The sequence below is a fragment of the Pseudopipra pipra genome, chromosome 15 (genome assembly GCF_036250125.1).
Source record: "Pseudopipra pipra isolate bDixPip1 chromosome 15, bDixPip1.hap1, whole genome shotgun sequence".
NCBI lineage: Eukaryota > Metazoa > Chordata > Aves > Passeriformes > Pipridae > Pseudopipra > Pseudopipra pipra.
This window is the reverse complement of record NC_087563.1, coordinates 7017319-7038492: the sequence shown is the minus strand read 5'-3', so window position 1 is coordinate 7038492 and position 21174 is coordinate 7017319. Positions and strand designations below refer to the sequence as shown.

Below are 21174 nucleotides of genomic sequence, written 5' to 3'. Positions count from 1 at the left end.
TCTCCCCCCTATCCTGGGATCTCTCCCCCTATCCCGGGATCTCTCCCCCTATCCCGGGATCTCTCCCCCCTATCCCGGGATCTCTCCCCCTATCCCGGGATCTCTCCCCCCTATCCTGGGATCTCTCCCCCTATCCCGGGATCTCTCCCCCTATCCCGGGATCTCTCCCCCCTATCCCGGGATCTCTCCCCCTATCCCGGGATCTCTCCCCCTATTCCGGGATCTCTCCCCCTATCCCAGGATCTCTCCCCCTATCCCAAGGATCTCTCCCCCTATCCCGGGATCTCTCCCCCTATCCCAAGGATCTCTCCCCCTATCCCGGGATCTCTCCCCCTATCCCAAGGATCTCTCCCCACTATCCCGGGATCTCTCCCCCCTATCCCGGGATCTCTCCCCCCTATCCCGGGATCTCTCCCCCTATCCCGGGATCTCTCCCCCTATCCCAAGGATCTCTCCCCCCTATCCCGGGATCTCTCCCCCTATCCCGGGATCTCTCCCCCTATCCCAAGGATCTCTCCCCCTATCCCGGGATCTCTCCCCCTATCCCAAGGATCTCTCCCCCTATCCCGGGATCTCTCCCCCTATCCCGGGATCTCTCCCCCTATCCCAAGGATCTCTCCCCCCTATCCCGGGATCTCTCCCCCTATCCCGGGATCTCTCCCCCTATCCCAAGGATCTCTCCCCCTATCCCGGGATCTCTCCCCCTATCCCAAGGATCTCTCCCCCTATCCCGGGATCTCTCCCCCTATCCCAAGGATCTCTCCCCCCTATCCCGGGATCTCTCCCCCTATCCCGGGATCTCTCCCCCTATCCCAAGGATCTCTCCCCCTATCCCGGGATCTCTCCCCCCTATCCCGGGATCTCTCCCCCTATCCCGGGATCTCTCCCCCCTATCCCGGGATCTCTCCCCCTATCCCGGGATCTCTCCCCCTATCCCGGGATCTCTCCCCCTATCCCAAGGATCTCTCCCGCTATCCCAGGAGGTCCCGCCGCCCTCGGGCCGCGTTGCCGCAGAGCGCCCCCTGTCGGTCGGGCCGGGGCCGATCCCGCAGCCCGGGCGCGGTTCCCGCACACGCGGGGTTGGAAACACGCGGGTCGGGCTCTGCCATCCCCAAAGGACGCGCAGACACGGTGACACTTTTCCCAGCTGATAAATGACTACGGACGCCTCCCAGAATCGCAGCCTTCGGAATTGCTCCGTAGGGCGGGAGAAAGGTAAAACATACACAGCTGTAGACTGCAATTCATTTTCCTCTGGCACCTAGCAGAATTCGAACAGAAAAGCAGTATTTGCTTTTTAAGCCCTACTCTCATCACCCCCATTTCATGCCTTATTTTTTTTTTTTTAATTGTCAGGAGCAAGTAATAGTTGCTACATTACACTGAAATGCTCTTTGTCCATGCCAGGGGAATCACCGGCTGCTGTTCACACGGGTTATCAAGGGATATTCCCAGCTGCAGGTTTATAAACTTCCTCAAGAGTCTTCCTCCCAACAACCGGTCACCAGCTGGCAGTTCCCATTATCACCGTGTTATCTTTTGCCCACCAAACCCCAGGGCAGAGGGGGAGGAAGGCACACAGGTTTGTTAAAACATGCTATGGCATATCTGAATGGAATGTGGGGGGTATGGAAGAAAAGGGCTGCGTAAGAGTAGATCAATTGTATGGACATCAATCAGGTACCAGGAAATTTTGTGTAATAAACAGCTTTAATTTGTTTTTCAATAAACTGTTCAGCACTTGCTTGGTGATGTCCCTCCCCCTGTCCTTGTGGTGATTCGTGCAGTGGATTCTCGGGGTGCTCGAGTATCGCGGCGCTGACCCAGCCCCGGGAGTAGGGCACAGGGGTGCAGACACGGCTGCAAAGGGGCCGGACAGAGGCAGAGCTGCTTGGAACAGCTCCCCGTAGGGAGCTTCCCGGGAAGACCTGAAGCTACATCCCAGGCTCCTCCCTGGCCCGCTCCCTGCGCGCAGCTCCGGAGCCGGCCGTGACCCGCGAGTGCCGGGCACGGAGCGGCCACTCCCCCGCCCCGCCGCGCGCTCCGGAAGCGGAAGCGGCGCTGCCCCGGTGCCGGCGGGGCCGGCCCGGCCCTTCCGCTTCCCCCCGGCGCGGCGCGGGCGGCGGTGACGGGTCCCGCTCCCGGTCCCTGCGCGGCGCCGAGGGCGGCGCGTCCCGCCCGGCCCATGGACCGGCACAAAGTGAAGCGGCAGCGGCTGGACCGGATCTGCGAAGGTGAGGCGGGGCGGGCGGCCCCGGACAGCGGCGGGGGAGGCATCGGCCCTGCCCGGGCCCCGCCGCCCGCGGGGGCTGCTGCGGCCTGCGAGAAAGGGGCGGGTGCCAGTGAGCATCGGAGGGCCCGAGAACGTACGAGTTCTGCTCCGTCAAGGAGGAAACAGTATCTGGGCTGCGATGGAGGGGTGGGCACGGTAATGGGGAGGCCTGAAGCGACTTCGTAACTCGTTTCAGGAGCCTGGAGTAAGATAATGCGCTTCTGAGTAGAGCACCTCTATTATCTCATTATTGGTAAAACATACTTTCTTTTCCTTTATTTAGTGGTGGCAGAGGTGGTTGTATTTTTTACCAGCTTTTTTCCCTGTGTTTGCCTAAGGAGTCTTTCTGCTGTGCCTTTTGCAACCGGACGTGCCTATCTCGTATTGGCTTTTTAGCCACCAGTGCGCTTGTAACAAACGTGGGTAGAGCCCTCCCCCAAATCTTGGTTCGTGAAGCCTAGCCACGATGTTTCCTATTTATGTCTTTTGCTTTGCCTAATGTGTTTCTAAATATTATTAGTGACTTACTGGACTAGCAAAGGAGGGTTCCTGAATTCCTGTCTTTTATGTAATCACTCCTGCTGACTTTCCTAATAGGCATACGGCCTCCTATTGTGAATGGTCCAATGCCAGCACGGCCACTGGTTGCCCTCCTGGATGGACGAGATTGCACTGTGGAGATGCCCATCTTGAAGGATGTAGCTACAGTGGCATTTTGTGACGCTCAGTCAACTCAGGAAATTCACGAAAAGGTGGGCAAGAAAACGTGCAAGCATTCAGAAGAACAGCTCTGCCTCCTACGTAACCAAACCAGATATTGATGTGGACTGGTTTTTGTTATAGGTGCTGAATGAGGCAGTAGGAGCTCTGATGTATCACACCATTACCCTTTCTCGTCAGGATCTGGAGAAATTCAAAGCCCTCAGGGTCATTGTGCGTATTGGCAGTGGCTATGACAATGTTGACATCAAATCTGCTGCAGAATTAGGTATGACGGCACCAGTAGGTGTGTGTTGCACTCACAACTGAATGTGGAGTGGAACACTGCGTGTGTTTTGGTGCTTTATAGCCAAGTGCATTTAAAAACTTTTATGTGAAGATTTGGGGTTGCTCAGTATCAGGCATCTTGAGGAAGCTGACCAATATTGGGACTTGGAAGAAAGATTCTCAGTTCTCAGATTGCTCTGCTATAGATGTTGGTGTCTTTGTTGCTGTGAGGGATTCAGGAACCTGAATATGGGGTCTAAGTAACTTTTGGTGAGGCAACCTTGGGTTTTTTGTGAGTGTTCATCAAACTGATGTCTGAAAGCTGCCTGTAGATGCTGATGCAGGATAAACTCACTGTAAATGCTTGATGAGTTTTCCTGTTAATTTTGTATCTGCAGGTAGGTTCTGATTCAGAACTTTATTAGTGATCCCTTTAGAGCCCTAGGCATGTGAAGAACCTCTGGACCAGGTGACAAAAAGCTGCTATATCTTAAACACATGGCAGTGAGACTTCTCTACCTTGTAGTCTCCAGGCTGAGATGGATCACTGAACTACCCTGCCCCTTCTTTTTCAAGTTTTTTCAATGTCAGGGATTTGAAACCTTCCTTAATGTAATGCAGGTCAGGTTAAGCTTAAATCAAGTGTAGGTATTTGTATATGAAATTGAGACAGGCATTACAGTGTTCAGATCTGTAAGAACAGATGAATTGCAAATAAATGAAGAGTGTGTATTTGGCTAGAGCTTGAACTGAGTCTAAAGAGCCTTCTCATCTGGATGATTCAAGGGAATAGTCTCAGGAGTTCCTGGCAAGGTCCCTGGCTTTCATCCAGCCTTTACATATTTGGGCTGAGTTTGGAACCTGATCTAGTCTCAGGTTTCTCTACTTGCAGTCACCATCCATATCTTGGATTCATTCAGATTCAGAGCTTTCTCGCACTCATTAACCCAAGGTGAAATGAGTCAAACTTCTTTCGCCATCAGGCTGTTGCTTGCTGCTTTTGCTTTGGAGCAATAGTATGATGACTCTTATGGATGGCCAGATGTGCTTTCCATGGACAATTAATGGTTATTTTCATGCTTAGCCAGGCCCTTTAATTCATTCTGAGGTGAGATGCTGTTCCTTGTGTGTTCTGAATCTTCAGACCAAAGGGCTGTTGTGTGTGTTTGCGTTTTCTTGCATTAGGCATAATATTGCAGGTTAAGACAAATCTGTGTCTAGCTGTGTGACAGATGGATGCATAGGGCTTGTTTAGAGTTGAGTGAGATGGTAACCAGTGAGATTAAGAGAAATTGGGGTTTCCTGTCACCTTTGCTCACATCCTCCAAGTTATCTGTGTGGCATTATGGCACAATTGGAAATGATTTGATAGAGAGGAGTCAAATATCTGGGATTGTCTGTGGCCATTGCTCTTGCAGTTCTCATGGGAAAGCATGGTCTGGGTTAAGTGAAATGTCTCCTCTGAATAGGCTTACAAAACAGTGATGCCTTCAACCATTGCCTAGATTTTACTCCTAGTTTTTAGCTGGGTGGTGGTCTTTTGAGGCAGAAGAGTTGCCTTGGTTTGACAAGTGGCTGAGGTAATGTTTGGGAAGAGACCATTTTCTCATCTGGTCATTATTTTTATTTCTTGGCTGGTTTGTTGAAGGGTAGCAGCAGTGAAGTGCTATTTTGCCAGCCCTCCTCCTTCTTTTTTTTTTTTTTTTAAAGTAAATAGACTGCTCAGGAATGACCAGAATTTGATACAGTGTTCCATCTTTTCCTTTTCTGACACTAATTTATGCTTTTAGGACTTCAACTCATTTGCATTACTAATTTACCTGATACTTCTAGCCATGGGTTTTATGGTCCTTGTGGTTGTATGTTATTCTAGAGTAGTGTTGTATTGTTATTTTTAAGCATAACTTCAAATGAATAGAGAGGCTCCTGTGGCTTCTCTCTGCATTTAATGAGTTAGTTACTTATTGTTGCTCCTGGGGAGGCTGATGCTTGCAGTGAGCATCTGGACTGTGATGCATGAAGGAGCTCAGCCATCTGTCTCAATTCTACAGTCTGCCAATTAATCTGTCAGGGGTATCTGTGGACAGAGTGCATCTTTTTGAATGCATGTCTCCTAAAAGTCAGTTTCTTGCATCACTTGTATGACCCAGTTTTCTCATTTTGACCTGTTTGGGCTTTCTTTTCTGGTGAGTGTGTCAATCAAGTGGATATTTAAAAGGAAGGAGTGGTGTTTCCTGGGGGATTGAAAAGCTGGTTGGTCACATCTGTGTTGTTGTAGAATGAGCTTCTGAAATGAATCCCATGTTTCTCAGCAGTAGTTCCGGAGAACTGAATTATCTTTCAGGATTTGTGCCTAAAGAGCTTTATGTTGGTTCAGCATTGTGATGCTAAAAATCTTATATGACCTCTATGGCTTTGTAGGCATTGCAGTTTGCAACATCCCTTCCTCCTCAGTAGAGGAGACTGCTGACTCCACCCTCTGCCACATCTTGAACCTCTATCGCCGAGTCACTTGGCTCCACCAGGCTCTGCGGGAAGGGAACCGAGCCTCGAGTGTGGAACAGATTCGGGAGGTGGCTGGAGGCGCTGTGCGTATCCGTGGGGAGACTTTGGGCATCATTGGACTGGGTAAGTGATGGCCATTGTTACACTGAAAAGAGAACTCTGGAAATTTTTGGGAACCTAAGAGTGAAAAAAGCGATAATTTTACAGCTGTTCTTTGTGAAACACACTGACTCCTAAGGAATGCTAGTGCCCTATTCTGTCATGCTGGATATCTTCAAGAGTTGGGTGTATGGCATGGGATTGGGGATTCTTTTTTTGATTTCAAGTGGATAGAATTGGAACATTCATACAGCTCTTCTTGGTGACTGTTTCCCTGTGTGCTGGGCTTTGTATCAGTACAAAGCCTCCTGAAAGCTACCAATTCCTTCTCTAAGTTCTTGTAGTCAGATTATTACTACCTCTGACTCAGGGTCCAGATTTGATTTGGAAACAGAGCTCCTTCTAGACTAAGCTCTGGTTATTGCATGGGGAAAGACTAGAATTAGCCACATAGGATCAGCACTGAATAGCCTCCTCCGGATCCCTATGGCAATCCTGGGGGTTTCCAGGGCTGCAGTACCTTGGGCCCTGGCAGTAAACTCCAGTGTAGGCTCCCAGTCTACCTCAGTATCTTGTCTTTAAAGTTTGTTTTACCTTTCCTTGATGATTGTGGGTTTTCTTTTGTGAAGGCCGAGTTGGACAGGCAGTGGCTCTGCGAGCCAAGTCCTTTGGCTTCAACGTGATTTTCTATGATCCCTATCTGCCGGATGGAGTGGAGCGATCCTTGGGTTTACAACGAGTAGGAACCCTGCAGGATCTACTAATGCACAGCGATTGCATCACATTGCACTGCAGCCTGAATGAACATAACCATCACCTCATCAATGACTTCACTATTAAACAGGTGCAGCAGGAGCTTGATTTCCCCCACAGAGCGCTGTGGAAATGAATGCAAACAGAAACTGCTGCTTTCACAGAGGCTGAGAGCGTGTGAATCCTGCTGCCTCTGTTGTGTGCCTCCTGCTGCCTTGGGAGGCTGGGAGCGTGTGGATCCGGGTGCCTGTGCTTTGTGCTGTGTAGAATTTCATGTTAAAGAGAAGAACAGGATTGGCTCTTCTTGCCAAGTAATATCATTTATAAAGAATATTTTGGGTGGTTCAGTAATTTCAGATTATCTTTAAAATGTGTAATTTACTGTGCTGGTTAGAGCCAGAAGTGGTGTGGCTGGGACTGTGTACCTTTTTTTTACACAACTCTGCCAAAGCTTCTCTGCCCAAGCCCACTGCAAAGTCAGTCTCGGGCTATACTCCACTAGTATATGAATGCTTTCCAGTGCTTTTATGAGAGACATCTGGATGTTGTAGTCCAGTTTTGTATAGCTGGATAATTGATTCATGTCCTCTTTCTTTTTTAATGTAGTAGGATGAATATGGAGTGCAGAACTTGAGAGTTCCACTTTTGCCCTTGGTGTCTTGTGGTTTTGTTTGTTCATTTTTAAAGCAAATTTCTCAAGCATTGCTTGCAGGCATTTCCCCTGTGGTTAGCTTTGCAGTGAGAGCACTCCTAATTCCTGCAGGCCTCATCTAATCACTGCAGACTCCTGCTCATTTCCAGTAGACTTCCCAAGATTCACTTAGCTTCCATGAAAAGTCTCATTCTCAATGCACTTAATATTTTTCTTCTTCCAGATGCGTCAGGGCTGCTTCTTAGTGAACACAGCCCGGGGAGGGCTGGTAGATGAGAAAGCCTTAGCACAAGCCTTGAAAGAGGGGAGAATCAGAGGAACAGCATTGGATGTGCATGAGTCTGAGCCTTTCAGGTAACACTGTACCTGCATGCCTGCTGCTGTCTGGTGATTCACATCACCTAAGCTGGATGATTCTTTTGGGGTTTTTTTGTTATTGGGTTACAGTGATGCCCAAGACGACAGATGGGGTTATCACTTCTGGAGAGAAAATACTTTTTTTTTTTTTGTTTCCTCCCTCAGTTTTGCTCAGGGGCCCTTAAAAGATGCACCCAATGTTATCTGCACCCCTCACACTGCCTGGTACAGTGAACAGGCTTCCATTGAATCCAGAGAAGACGCAGCTAAAGAGATCCGCAGAGCTATTACAGGTAATGAAGGAGACTGTGTGCTCTGCAGCTGCTGCTGAATTAGTGTTCTTTTAGTTCCCTGCAAGGATTATGCTGCTTGTTCTGAAAACTTGGACTCAGTAACTGGTTTCTGGAATTGGTGTGTAAGTTCATAATTGTATCTTTGCCTTCTGAGAATCTTGTACCTAATGCTGGAATGGCTCTTTCTATCCCTGGGGAAGCCTTTTAACTACATCTTCCAAATCCTTTGCAGTAATTCCTTTGACAGTCAGACTGTTTTTCCTGAAGTAGTACGTGTTGTCTCTTGAAAGGCCGAGGCTTAGCAATTGCAGGTTGTGGTCAATAATTTTCCCAAGATCACAGAAGTGGGAAGGAAGGATCAATTTCTTGTCTTCTCCAGAGACCAGGTGCTCAGAGGAGAGTCTCCCCTGCCCACTGTTATCCTGTGGAGGTAGATGAAAAAGATGTTGCACATTTCCTTTCTGCTCTCCTTTGTAAATGCTGCAGGGAACAAGCTCCCCCCTACCTGTGTCCTGGGTTTTTTTTGTCATTCTTGGTGCTCTTGCAGGTCACATACCCGATGCTTTGAGGAACTGTGTTAATAAGGAGTACTTGCTGTTAGCAGCTCAGTGGTCCAGTATTGATCCTGCAACTGTCCACCCAGAACTCAACGGAGCTGCAGCTTACAGGTGAGATATGTAGGTTGGCCAAGCATATCTTCCTGCTGAAGTAGGCCAACATCCCTCTGCGGGTTTGAGAAGTACTTGTACCTGCAAGCAGGTATGTCTGTGTTCCTACATACTCTGTATATGAGCTCTTAACAGCAGCTCTTCTAAACCTGTACTAGGATTTAACACGTACTTGGTCATATTTAGGTCCAGCTGCATACTAGTCAATTTTTGCAAATCCTTGCAAGACCTGCCCAAGAGATATCTTAATATAAGAAAGTCTGCTGGATGCCTCCCAGAAAGGCATGGAACTTAACATTTAGAAGTTGTGCATATCATTAGGGCTGTATAAACAAAGGACAGTTCTTGCCTGTAGCCCAGATGTGGACTATTATTGAGATATTGTCCAGTGGATTTTGTTCAGTGGTCTAAATATAGTGTATTTCAGTTTGTTTATCTGTTACAGACCTGCCAAGTGATTGTGGGCAGGCTGCTTCCCTTCTGTTTTTCTCCCATCTGCAAAGTAGGTAATATATCCTTCCCTTCTATGAGAGATCTACAGAGGTTCAGATATATTTATGAAGGCGGCACAGGGAGGCAGAATGGAAGTAATGGAAAAATAGTTCATTAGCAATTCATGAGTGTTGCTCTCCTGTTTTTCATCTTGCATCTAGCTGTTTTTTTAGTTCAGCTCCTTACTTTTTCTGTCATGGAGCCCAGTGAAGGATAACTGCAGCTTACATTCCTCCTGCTGATGGGGAGGGAATTCCCAGCCCTCCAGGTGCCTTCATACAGTGCCTCACGCTGTTTTCCACTGGAGATAAACTTTGTACCTTTATCCAAATGCTTAGTATGTGACCTGAGACTATCTCTGTGAACAGGTGTCATTTGGCATTAGGATATCACTGCTACTCTTCAGTGTACTCTGGAGACTTTTCCTGTGTTCTATCTCAGAGAATTTTTTAGAAAGAGGGATTTGTATTCAGCAGTTGTCTGAGGGCACGGCTCCTTTCTCCTTGAATAACTGTTGGACAAGCTTGTAACTTCTATGTTTCTATTGGTTTTAGGTTTCCTCCAGGAGTAGTGGGAGTAGCCACCCCTGGGCTACCAGAACCACCAGTAGTGGAAGGGATTGTAGCTCATGGGATTCCTCCTGTTTCTCACTCTGCACCACGTACCCCTTCCCCAGGAGAGACGAGCAAACTGGATGCAGACAGAGAGATTCCTGCTGACCAATAGCAGCGTCTTTCTCTCCTCTCCTTTGGCAGCAGAAAAAAGTAGGAGGTAATCTCCTCCTAGGACCTTCTCTAACACCCTACAGAGACTGTTTCCTGTTCATATGGGACGGGAGAATGCATTTCATTACCGACAAACTTTAGTTCTTGCCTTTTTGTAACCCTTTAGTTATAATCTCTCAATGAATCTTTCTCCTTCTCTGGGGCATGGCAGCAGTGACCTTGCCTCCCCTTGGCTTAATGAATGAGTTTTCCCATATATCTGCTTCAGTTGTCTGTGACAGGGAGCTGTCCTTGTGCACTCGATAATAGAAGTGAAGCCGCCTGATCAGGGGTGGTCCTCAGTGTTCCTGACACCAGACTTCAGTGCACACTTTTCAGTTGTGACTTGTAGCTTTAATTTAATTTGGCTGAACCTCTCTTAAGTGTAGCCATTGGAATATTAGAAAAAATACTAGTGAATTGGAGAAGTTGTGACTACTGTCTTCATTATGCCCTTGATAGAATGCAGCCTAGGCTAAGCTCTGTGTGTTACTTTGCTTGTTTTAATTAATGCTTCCTGTGAGAAGAGACGTAGTGCAAGTACTGCTAGTTCTTGACCACACAAAATTTTCTCTATGCAGTTCCAGGCCTGAAGTTAAAAGTAACAGTCTCAAAGCCAGCCTTGTAAATAATTTGGAAGGGATTAAAATGTCATCAAATGTGTTCTGGTGGCCACCGTGTTGGTGAGGCTTCAGAATAGTTCACCCTGGAGTGTGTAACTTGGAGAAGGCAGGAGAATGCAGAAATGGGAAAAGCTTGCCCTGAGAGACAGCAAGTAGCAATAATGTGCAGCTGCAGTTGCTGGTTCCTCACACACAAGTACCTCACAGTCTGTGGCAGTGTTTATCCACAAGGTATCCATCATGCTGGGATTCTAAACTTTATGCTACAGGTTTTTTTTTTTCTTTTTGCATAACTGCATCAGCTAGAGGTGACATCCCACTTGTCTGTGCTGATGGAGAAGGCTTTTGACAGTCAGGAAAAGGTTTTTCACCCAGAGGGTGACTGAGGACTGGAAAAGGCTCCCCAGGGAAGTGGTGGCAGCACCAAGCCTGTCTGAGTTCAAGAAGCGTTTGGCCAACGCTGTCAGGCACTTGGTGGGATTCCTGGGGTGTCCTGCACACGGCCAGGAGTTGGACTCTGATTCTGATGGGTGCCCTCCAACTCAGCGTATTCTATGATTCTCTGATATCCTGCATCTCTATGGCAGGGTAGGGCATGGCCAGACGGCGGTTTGTTTTATGTAAATAAGCTTTGTGATACTAAAGGAGAATGAACACTCAGCTTTTCACCTGAAGCCAAGGCAGGATTGTTGCTGACAAGTCTTTTCCAGTTCACAAACGACTGAATATGAACTGCTTCTTTGTGGGGTGTGGAATCTTCAGAAAAAGAGGTTCCATGGGACAAAATTTTTCTTTAATTCCAAATCTTCTTTTAATTTCATCTTGTTACACTTTAGTTACAGGCTTTCTGTGCACAAGACATAACAATTTCTGATTGATTTGTTCATGTTGACATATAAAGTAGGTGCTATATGGGAGGCAAAACCCTATGTGTGGGTTTCTCAGCCTCCCTTGATTCTTCTCTCTGTTGTGTGTCCGTGACTGGAAGCTGAACAGATGGGAACAGACTGGAAAAACAACTTGAAGTATGAGGATGAAAATCTTGTTTAGGCTGTTGAGTTTGGGAAGGTGAGGAAAGCTTTCGGAATCAGTAAGTTTTCAGATTTTTTTCCTGGTTTTAAATTTTTCTCCAACACTGCCTTCTATATACTGGCTTACTACTAATACAGTGAAGTGATTCTTTCCTTTCTCCTCCACCCCCCTCACTCCCCCCAGCAATTCAAGAAAGGAAAATAGTCAAGAAGTAAACTTCAGGTGTTTTCTTACAGATTTTACACTTTAACTGTTTAGCATTAGTGAGATGATATTAGTTTTCTAGTGCTGAGTGTCTTTTTTTGATAAGGTATTTGTCTCAGTGAAGGTTCATGGCTTCTGTGTTTTCGTGGATGATGCTGATTCTACTTAAAATTCATATACCTCCTTGGCTGCTCAGGTTTAGCAGATCAGACTGGGACTGGTGGTAGGCACAAGTTACAGGAGAACTTTTTCTGAACAAAAGCCTAGAGCTCAGAAGCCCATTGATTGCAGATGTACCTAAAATAACCAGCAGCACTTTCCTGAATTCTCTAATCTCAAGGAAATCTAGATTTCACAAGCTGCTGGCTCAGAAAACTCTTCTTCTGACAGGCAGGTGTGGAAAAGTTTTCAGAGAGCTCATCTTCTGTCTATTACCACATTAGGGAAGCAGTCTGTCAATAACTACTCTTACTTGCTGCTGAAAATTCCTGCCCTGCTTAGGGGTTCAGGTCTGAGATTTATTTTGTGGTAAGGGGCTTCTAATGATGAGCTCTGAGGATCAGAGTACATTGACCTTGTCTTTTCTAGAGCACAATGCAAGATAGATTTATTTTTTTAAAAGAGGCAATTTATTTTTTTTTCTTAACTGCAGGTATCTCTGTAGACCAGTCAAATAACTGAGCAGAGGAAGAGTAGAAAGATCTCATTTGGGGGACACTTGAGTTTCTCAGTTCTTATTTGTGGTGGCTAGATACACTGGTGACTAGTAAGCGTAGGAATTAAATAATTGATGTTATAAGGAATATTTCCAGTTATGGGTACTAAGGAGTTGAAGCTGACAGCACTGATAGTGACTCTGTTCTGTCCAACAACTTATGATTGGTTTTGAAGGCAATTTTCCCCTTGATTAAAGCCACAGCAGAAAATGTTGATGTAAAACTGAACAGAACTCTTATCCTGTCCTCAAAAAAGGACTCTCTTTGCGCTTATAGGATTACTATGCCTGTTTGCCATTTGTACCTCTGCTGACAGCCTGAACCTATTATCACCAGACAAAGGCTGTTCTGAACGGAGAGCTCAAAGAAAAATTTACCAGTACTAAAGCACCCTGAGGTCTTCTCCTTTCCCTGAGTGCCAAGTGCTTTGTTAGCACTTTCTGCTGTGTGATACACTGACTTGCAGCTCCCCCTCCCAAGCTTAGTGCAGTATACAGAAGTGGAATGATTTTTTTTTTTTTAATGCCTTCCTTCAGAACTAGTGCAGAGCTTTAATCCCAAAGAACAGAAGTCTCCCAGGGTGAGGCAGGAGTGCCCTAGCTGCACTAATCTGCTTACAGGAGGTGCTCACACTGTCCCAAGGTACATTCTGTTTGTCAGGGTCACTGCTGCTGACCAGCTTTTTTTATAGAGGACTCAGAGTTTCAGAAATATATTTTTGTAGACAATGACTAAACTGTGAAACATTGAAATAAAGCATGTAAAGAAAAACTTACAGCACTGTCCTCTGTACAGATGTTTTTCTCACTTCAGTTCTCTCCTGACTCATAAGAAAATGTTTGATTACTTCTTGGATATATTTTAATAAAATTCTCCAAAGAACACGGCTGCTGTCTATGGAAGGGGTGGCCTTAGGTACGATACTGAAGGGGAGGGTTGAGAACCTGTACAGGTGAGCGTCTGCATCAGTCCTGCTTTTCCCAAATAAGAGAAACCACACAGTCAGTCCCTGGATCAGCCACTCTGGCAAATTACTTGCTTTGGATTCTGGAGCATTGACCATCAGTCAAGGCCGGGAAGGGTACAGACTGGAGAAGTAGGCATCTTCAGTGCTTAAGGGACACTTTTGGATGGCACCTGATGGTTACTTACCTGACTTCTCACGAGTTGGAATTGTACTGGTTTAGCAGCCATTGAAGTGGGTAATTTAACAGCAGTACCTGTCTTCACCCTTTTACAGTAAAATAGTATTTGAAATTAACACACAGAATTAAGCCATGAAACTTAAGTTTTCTAACTGTAATAGAAGTTGGTGCAACAGAATTAGCAATTAGCATAGAAAAGTTGTTAAGTATTTCATAAGTTGAAGTTAATTCATGCTTTATGGCCTATGCTCCCTGGGTCGATCATTAATGACAGTTAAGAACCCCCTGGTGGATTTCATCACTGTTGGTCTAACTGATGTGTGCCTTTTGAATACCCACCACCGTGCTCAGGAGATGGGAAATGCTGGCCTGCTTTATCATGGCAATGTGAGTCTGAGCTGGTGGAATGGGAGGGGGATATAGGACCACTTGGAATCTTTCACATGATGGTACTATTTCTGCACAAACAGAAACAGATGTAAAACCATGTCATTTTTCCAGCTGTGGGGTTCTGAAGTATTTTGTGGTGGTTCATGTTGAAAAGGGGCAAGTTCAGGGCAATGTACTATGCTGCATGAGAACTGTTCAAATTTACCAGTTCCTCATGACAGCTGAATTCATTAAGATTTTGTATCTTAATCACTCCCTAAATACATGCCTTTCCAAAATCTGCCTCACGGGAAAGCAACGCACCCGGCACAGTGCAGTTCCTCATGCCAGCCGTAGGATCCAGCCTCAGACACGGGCACTGGTTCTTCTCTGGGTTTACCTCGAAATTTAGGTTAAAGCTCCTTAATTTCTTCGATAACTCCAGGTTTTGAACTTGGCGTTCGTGAGAGGCCCTGCCGCAGGAAGGCTCCTGCCCGATGACCGGCTGTCTCGGGTTCCCCCTCCCAGCAGCCCCTCACACCGCCCCGGTTCCCGTCCCGGTCCCGTCCCTCACACCGTTCCGCTTCTCTGTCCCGTTTCCCTGTCGTGGAGTCCCCTCACACCGACCCCTTTCCTGCCCCGGTTCTCCTCACACCGCCTCGATCCCTATCCCGTCTCCCTGTCCCATTCCCCCGTCCCGGATCGCCTCACACCGGCCCGTTTCCCTATCCCGGTTCCCTATCCCGGTTCCCCTCACACCGCCTCGTTCCCTGTCCCGGTTCTCCTCACACCGCCCTGGCCCCGTTCCCGTCCCGGTTCCCCCGTCACACCGTGCCTGTTCTCTGCCCCAGTTCCCCTCTCACAGCCCGGTCCCTATCCCGTTCCCCCGCCCGTTCCCCTCACATCGCCCGGCAGTGTCTCGGTCCCTATCCCGTTCCCCCGCCCGTTCCCTTCACATCGCCCGGCAGTGTCTCGGTCCCTGTCCCGTTCCCCTCACGCCTCCGATCCCCGTCCCGGCCCCTCTCCCGTTCCTCCGCCTGCTCCTCTCACGCCTCCGGTCCCTGTCCCGTTCCCCTCACACCGCCAGTCCCTATCCCGGCCCCTGTGCCGTTCTCACGCCTCCGGTCCCTGTCCCGGCTCCTGTCCCGTTCCCCGCCCGCTCCCCTCACGCCGCCGGTCCCGCCCGTCCCGCGCGGGGCGCTGTGGGGCCGGGCGGCCGGCGCGGTGCACGCCGGGACGGCGGCGGGCGGCGCTCGGGCCCAGCGCGGGGCAGGAGCCTCTCGGTGTCTCGGGCGGCGGCGGCCGGAGCGCTCGGGCGGCGGCGGCTCTGCCCGGCGGGGATGGCGGACGCGGCGGCCTCCCCCGTGGGGAAGCGGCTCCTGCTGCTGCTGGCGGCGGGGCCGGGCGAGGGCGAAGCGGCGGGGCCGGAGCCGGGGCCTGCGCTGCCCGCGCGGGCCTGGCGGAGCGGCACCGTGCGGGCCATGAGCGGAGCGGTGCCGCAGGACCTGGCGGTGAGGCCCGGGCGGGGCGGGGGGGGGCGCGGGTCGGGGCTCCCGCGAGTGCCGGGCCGGGGGCGGGCGGTGCCGGCGGCCCGAGCCCTCCGTGCAGCGCAGGACGCGCTCCGGGACGGGCAGCGCCGGGCACGGCCTGCGGCGAGAGCGGCCCGGCAGGTGTGCGAGGGGTCCGGCAGCGCCGGGCCGGGGGCTGGAACTTACACGTGAGACAGACGCGTCCGGGATAGGGATGCTGAGCTGTGCGTAACCTCTCAAGTGTTGGGGTTTGGGTTTGCTTGTTTTGGTTTGGTTTGTTTTTTTTTTACCCCCCGGGAAGATGTTAAATATTCTTGATAAGACTGAATGGTGTATGAAAATATACACTGAGGGCATAATCTTGGTTGAGGATCATCAGCTTAATTCTGTCTCAGGCTGTGGGAGTTTGGGCTTTGTATACTGTGTTTAAACACTCTTTAGCATTTCTTTGGTGTATTTCTAGTATGGCTCAGTGAAACACTTGGGTGGAGATCCCTAAAAAGAGCTTTTGAAAGGTATTGGTATCTTGAAACATGCTGTTTCCCTTTGCCCGTGTCAGTTCTGTAAGTAATGGTGTGCTTCGGAGGGCTGTACAATGACCCCCCGTAGGGAAAACGAAGTTCTATGTTTGTGAAGAGTTCTAGTTCTCTTTATGATTGGCTTTTTTAAAAATCAGAAATTAGTTGTTACGATAAGTTCTTCGGGCTTCTTTACAGACTTCCAACTTTGAGAAGTTTCCTTGACATCCTACAGTCTTGATGCTGCTTTGTTTGGCCTTGCTCTAGGGCTGCACCCAGGGCTGTCAGCAGGAAGCAGTGCTGGGTTTGACTTTGCAAAGGGGGCCCAGCACCCTGTGTCTGCAGCTGGGAGCTGTGGTGGTGTGCTCCAGTTTCTGCTCTACCTGTTTAAGGAGGAGGAAAGGAAAACCTGTGCAGAAAGGGGTTTTTGAAAATGTGACAAGTGTTTGAGACTGTCTGAATTGTGAAAATGTATAGGGGCTAAGACCCAGCTGGAGAGCTGCTCTTGTACTCTTGTAGCAGACTGCATTGGACATGTGTGTCATTAGTGCTCTTGCATTATGGAGTCATCCACTGCAAATATGATTATGATGGAATGAATTTTCCATGTGCCTGATCTTAATTACTATTTTGGTGGAAGGACTGGTGAAGTGTTGCTTTTTTTTGTTTGGAGGTTTTTTTGTTTATTGGTTTGGTTTGGTTTTGTTGAGAATCTCTGCTCAGTAAAAGGGAGTCACTTGTTTCCTGGTTAGTCATTGCTGTCCAGCCATGTGGCACCTGTTAGACTGCCTTCACAAAGTAAAAATCAACTTCTCTATTTGACAGATAGCATGGGAAGAATAGGGTTTTTTTGATGTGTGAATGCATTACCTTCATTGAGCACTGCAGTTCTCTCCTCAGCTCCTTTCATCAATAACCTCCTACTTAGCACAGTTCCAGTGGTGCAGCTGTCTCTATAGTCTCGAAATCTGTACCAGAACTCTAAAATGTGAACTGTGTAGAATACTTGAGGCAGAATTTAGAGTAATGTGGAACATTTAGTGTTTTCAGGGACCCTTCCATGCGTAATGAACACTGCTGTGACGATGCTAATGATGTACCATCAGAAAAAAAATCCTTTTTAAACTCATTCTGTTAGAAGTGATGAGTTGGCACCAAGCAGTCAACCACTGCTTAGGAAATATTAAAGGAAAGTAATAATGTGACTAGGTTTGAAAAAGACTAGGAAAAACATCTTTTCTACTCTTTGGCTTACTTAAGTCGCTTTCTCATAGTATCCTGAAAGGATGGTTTCAGTTACCTGTAATCTGATGTAGGGCTTTTAGAAATACAAAACTGCAGTTGAATATTTGCACATTTCTAAGGCAGAAAACTCAGGAGTAAACAAGGGTTTTTTATGTCTTATCCAAGGATTTTTACTGTCTTATCCAAGGTTTTTTTTATGTCTTATCCAAGGTTTCTTTATATCTTGAATTTTTATCTATTTCTTACAATAATCTGCACATAATTGAATATATTTAAAGACATTTTTCCTTATATGTGATATGTAGATTCTACAGTCCAACAAAACCATGTAATCTAAAGTGTTTTATTCGTAAGGGATTTAATTGAATAAAGTTGGTATTTAGAAATTATCTGGATTGTGGAATAAGCTTAATTTATTTCTGAAGTATCACAACCCTGAGTTAATTGTAAATATCAGGGTATTTCAACTAGTTTTTCCAACTAGGTCACACTGAGAAAAAACATCTTCCTGTCTGGAGGCTACATGTAGTAGATGAGGGATACTGGAACCCTGCAAGACTGGATTTAGGTTTATACGCCCTTAAGCAAGTTTTGGATGCTACCTGAGAGTCATCTTGACAGTAGGGAAGCACATGGGAAAAATGTGCCTGTCCTGCCTGTTGGGCAGGTGTGTGGAGGTTCTTGCCTGTTGTGCACATGTGTCTGCTGAAGAGTTTCAGTGCTTGTAGAGGCTTTCAAACTGTTGGGAAAGAGACGTTTTCAGACTGGGATTCTGTGGAAGTGGTTCACAGCAAGCTGGGGTTGTGAGTCTGGGATATTCAGATTGCTTTCTGTGCCACTGTCCTCTTCATTTCCGTCTGTTCTGCAGAGGTGATCATGTCCCTGGATCATTCCCCCTCCACTTGTATGTTTGTATGTCTTTGGGTATTGAAAGAGTACAAGAGAAGTGACCCCAGGCAGTGGTGTAGGCTTCGACTCACTCCCTAAGTGATGTCTCATATTGCTGCTGTTGAAAGCAGAACACTGGGCTGGATGGGTATTGGTAAGACCAGTAGGCATATATTTAATGCTTCTTGTTGTAAAAGAGATTTTTAAGAACAAACAGAATGTGGAATGTTTTTTCAAATACATCTTTACTTGCTTTGCGATTAAAATACAGTTCTGTGAAGGAGAATTGCAAAAGTAGTGGCTGTAGATTTTCTCTGCTTATTCTGTGATACTTTACTGTTGGCCTAAATACACAGTACTGTGAATACTTGTTATGGCACAGTTTTTTTTTTCTGAAGACCTTTCTGTCTTCCCATGTGTGCAAGATAGACATCCACACTGAAAAATATGCATTCATGTGGTAAGGAATGTCTTCTGTAGTTCCACTGATGACTTCTCTCAGGGCTTGATAGGGTCATGAGATATTCTCTAACTATTGTGCTACTGAAATGGAAGGAGCAGGGATGATATGGGGGGAATGGAATGGAATACCTCTACATTTGTAGCTTGTATAAGTTAATGTGATTTATAGAAGAAAAGATCTTGACTTCTTTGGCAGTGTAATTGCAGTAGAGGAAACTCACTGTGACTTGCAACATGCTCAAAGGCTCTTAGATCTGAGGTGGTTTTCAAGGTATAGATGAGGAGTGGGGTCAAGGCTCAAGCTAAAGAGCCTTCCCAGTCCTGTTCCATCGCAGGTGTCCAGTGTTGTGCTCACTGAATAGTGAGGGAGGGCTGATGGTGGCTGTGGGAGGGACTGCTGGGACTGATCTCAGCACTGGTGTTATCAAGGCTGGCAGTAGGACTGGGAGGTGAAGGGCTGTTCCTCCAAAATGCAGGTAATGGAGAGGTAACTAACAAAATTTGTGTGGCAGTGGTTGAAAGATGCTTATTAGCTGGTACATGTTTGGCTAAACCCCTTGCAGAGTTGTCCTTATGCAGCACTAGTTCCATGTCTGCTGAATACTTTCTCACCCTGCTGTCTTCCATGTTTCTGTTAATCTCTGAGAGACTCCACATTCCTGTCTTGTTGCTTTTTTCCCCCCTCCACTGTACACGTGCAGGAGTTTCAGTTGTACTGCTTTATTCCCGGGAGTTATGGAAGTGCCCACTTCACTCACTGTGCCTGCATGGCTTTTATACAGTGTTTCTGATATTTTAGGAAATGTCACACTACTGAACATGTGCTACACTGATCTGCATGTGTGCAGCAATTTCAATACATTTTAAATCTGTCTTGCACAAAGGAAGTATATTTGGGAAGTTTGTGGAGAAATATGGAAGCTCTAAAGAAAGTAAGCCCAAGGGAGTCTGTGACCCCATGGTAACCCTGTGCTGGAGCAGGCTCCTGGCAGGACCTGTGGATCCATGGAGAGAGGAGGCCACGTTGGAGCAGGTTTAGTGGCTGGACTTGTGTTCCCGTGGGTGACACACTGGAGCAGTTTGTGAAGAACTGCAGCCCGTGGGAAGGACTCATGTTGGAGAAGATCATGGAGCACTTGTGGAACATGTCTCCTGTGGGACAGAGCCCACACTGGAGCAAGGGAAGGACTCCTCTCCCCGAGGAGGAAGCAGTGACACAAACAATGAACTGACTACAGTCCCTGTTCCCTTCTCCTTGTGCTGCTGGAAGGGTGGGAGAAAGGTGTTTTTAAGATTTAGGTTTACTTGTCATTGTCCTGCTCTGGTTTTGATTGGTACTAAATTCAGTTAATATCCTCAAGTTGAGTCTGTTTTGCCCCTGTTGGTAATCAGTGAGAATCTCATCCTGCCCTTATCTCAACTCATGAGCCTTTTTGTACGTTTTCCCTTCTCTGTCCAGTTGAGGAAGGGAGTGATAGAGCAGCTTTGGGTACCTGGTGTCCAGCCAGGGTCAAACCCACAGTGTTTTACATTTGTGTCAGTGAAAGAGCAGGTGCACTGGGCAAGGTCAGAGGTCCACCTATTCCCCACCTCTATCCTGTCCAGCCTTGCACTGATCAGATGTGGATGTCCTTAGTCAACCAGATGTGGAAGGGTGAAAATTGTCGAGCCTTCTGTCAATATGCTGCCAGGTGAGAGTCTTCTCAAATGATGCTTAGCTGTAAAATCACACACAGCATGACTGCTATGTATTTGCATCCGTGAAGGGCTGTAAAATAAGTCTTTGCTCATCTGGTAGTGGATGATCTGTAAAGCTCATTGGCTTGTAAGTATTGGATTGGCTTTGGAGGGTCAGTCTCTCCTTCTGTGTGGTGTTTGTTGCAGCAGAAGCAAAGATTTCAGATTCCCCATTTCGGACAGTGAACCATGGTTATTTGACTTTGGAAAAGCGCAGCTCATATAGGCTTAAGTATTTTCAAGGAATCTCTTACTAGAGATACCCATGTTCTTTATATTTAGTGGTAATTACATCAAGGTCTATTTATACTGACATGACAAATAATGTTCTTGTATGTTAAATTAATGGGAGTGTTCAGATCCAGCTCTTGGAAGTGAAGGCTGCAAAGTTACTGTGTCCTGGCAGAGTCTGTCTGCAGGAAGTTTATCACGTTTGCCTTTGGTTGCTGAATAGCTTTTTAATGTGGTCATAAAATACATGTGCTCATATAGTAACTTCTCTGGGTAATGTTAGGGTGCTCTTTAGGTCATCTGCAGTTTCAATTGCTGACTACAGAACAACAACAAAACTCAGTTTTACCCCCACATAATTATTGTCCTGAGGTTGCTCTACTGGTGACCCCAAGTACTTGTGCAGTGCTTTATGCTTTTCCTGTGAAGCCAGTGGTATTTGCATCTAATAATTTGTGCCACCTCCTTTTGCTTAGATGCTCTATCTAATCAAGATCAAACCCAACTTTTCAATCAGTGGCAGGTTTATTTTCTTTTGTAGTTTCTAGGTATGTTTTATTTTGGAACGTTATCGATCGTGCTGTTCTGAGGTAGTGCTGCTGCCTTGCTGCCAGTGCAGCCCTTGTGAGTCCC

At 47.2% G+C, this 21174-nt stretch overlaps 2 protein-coding genes across 2 annotated transcripts in view; both read left to right on the top strand.

Annotated features, from left to right (window-relative positions):
* Positions 1 to 2077: 2077 nt before the first annotated feature.
* On the top strand, positions 2078 to 13299 carry LOC135422462 (C-terminal-binding protein 2). Its single transcript, XM_064671628.1, has 9 exons — positions 2078 to 2234; positions 2870 to 3024; positions 3116 to 3260; positions 5681 to 5887; positions 6493 to 6707; positions 7492 to 7622; positions 7791 to 7918; positions 8466 to 8586; positions 9633 to 13299. The coding sequence occupies exons 1-9, from the start codon at positions 2186 to 2188 to the stop codon at positions 9802 to 9804; spliced, it is 1323 nt and encodes a 440-aa protein (XP_064527698.1). The 5' UTR covers positions 2078 to 2185; the 3' UTR covers positions 9805 to 13299.
* Positions 13300 to 15179: 1880 nt separating this feature from the next.
* KDM3B (lysine demethylase 3B) overlaps positions 15180 to 21174 on the top strand; it is a 45982-nt gene continuing 39987 nt past the window's right edge. Inside the window, exon 1 of the mRNA XM_064671622.1 lies at positions 15180 to 15442. Coding sequence (XP_064527692.1) covers positions 15272 to 15442 — 171 coding nt within the window. The 5' untranslated portion in view covers positions 15180 to 15271. The remainder of the gene's footprint in view (positions 15443 to 21174) is intronic.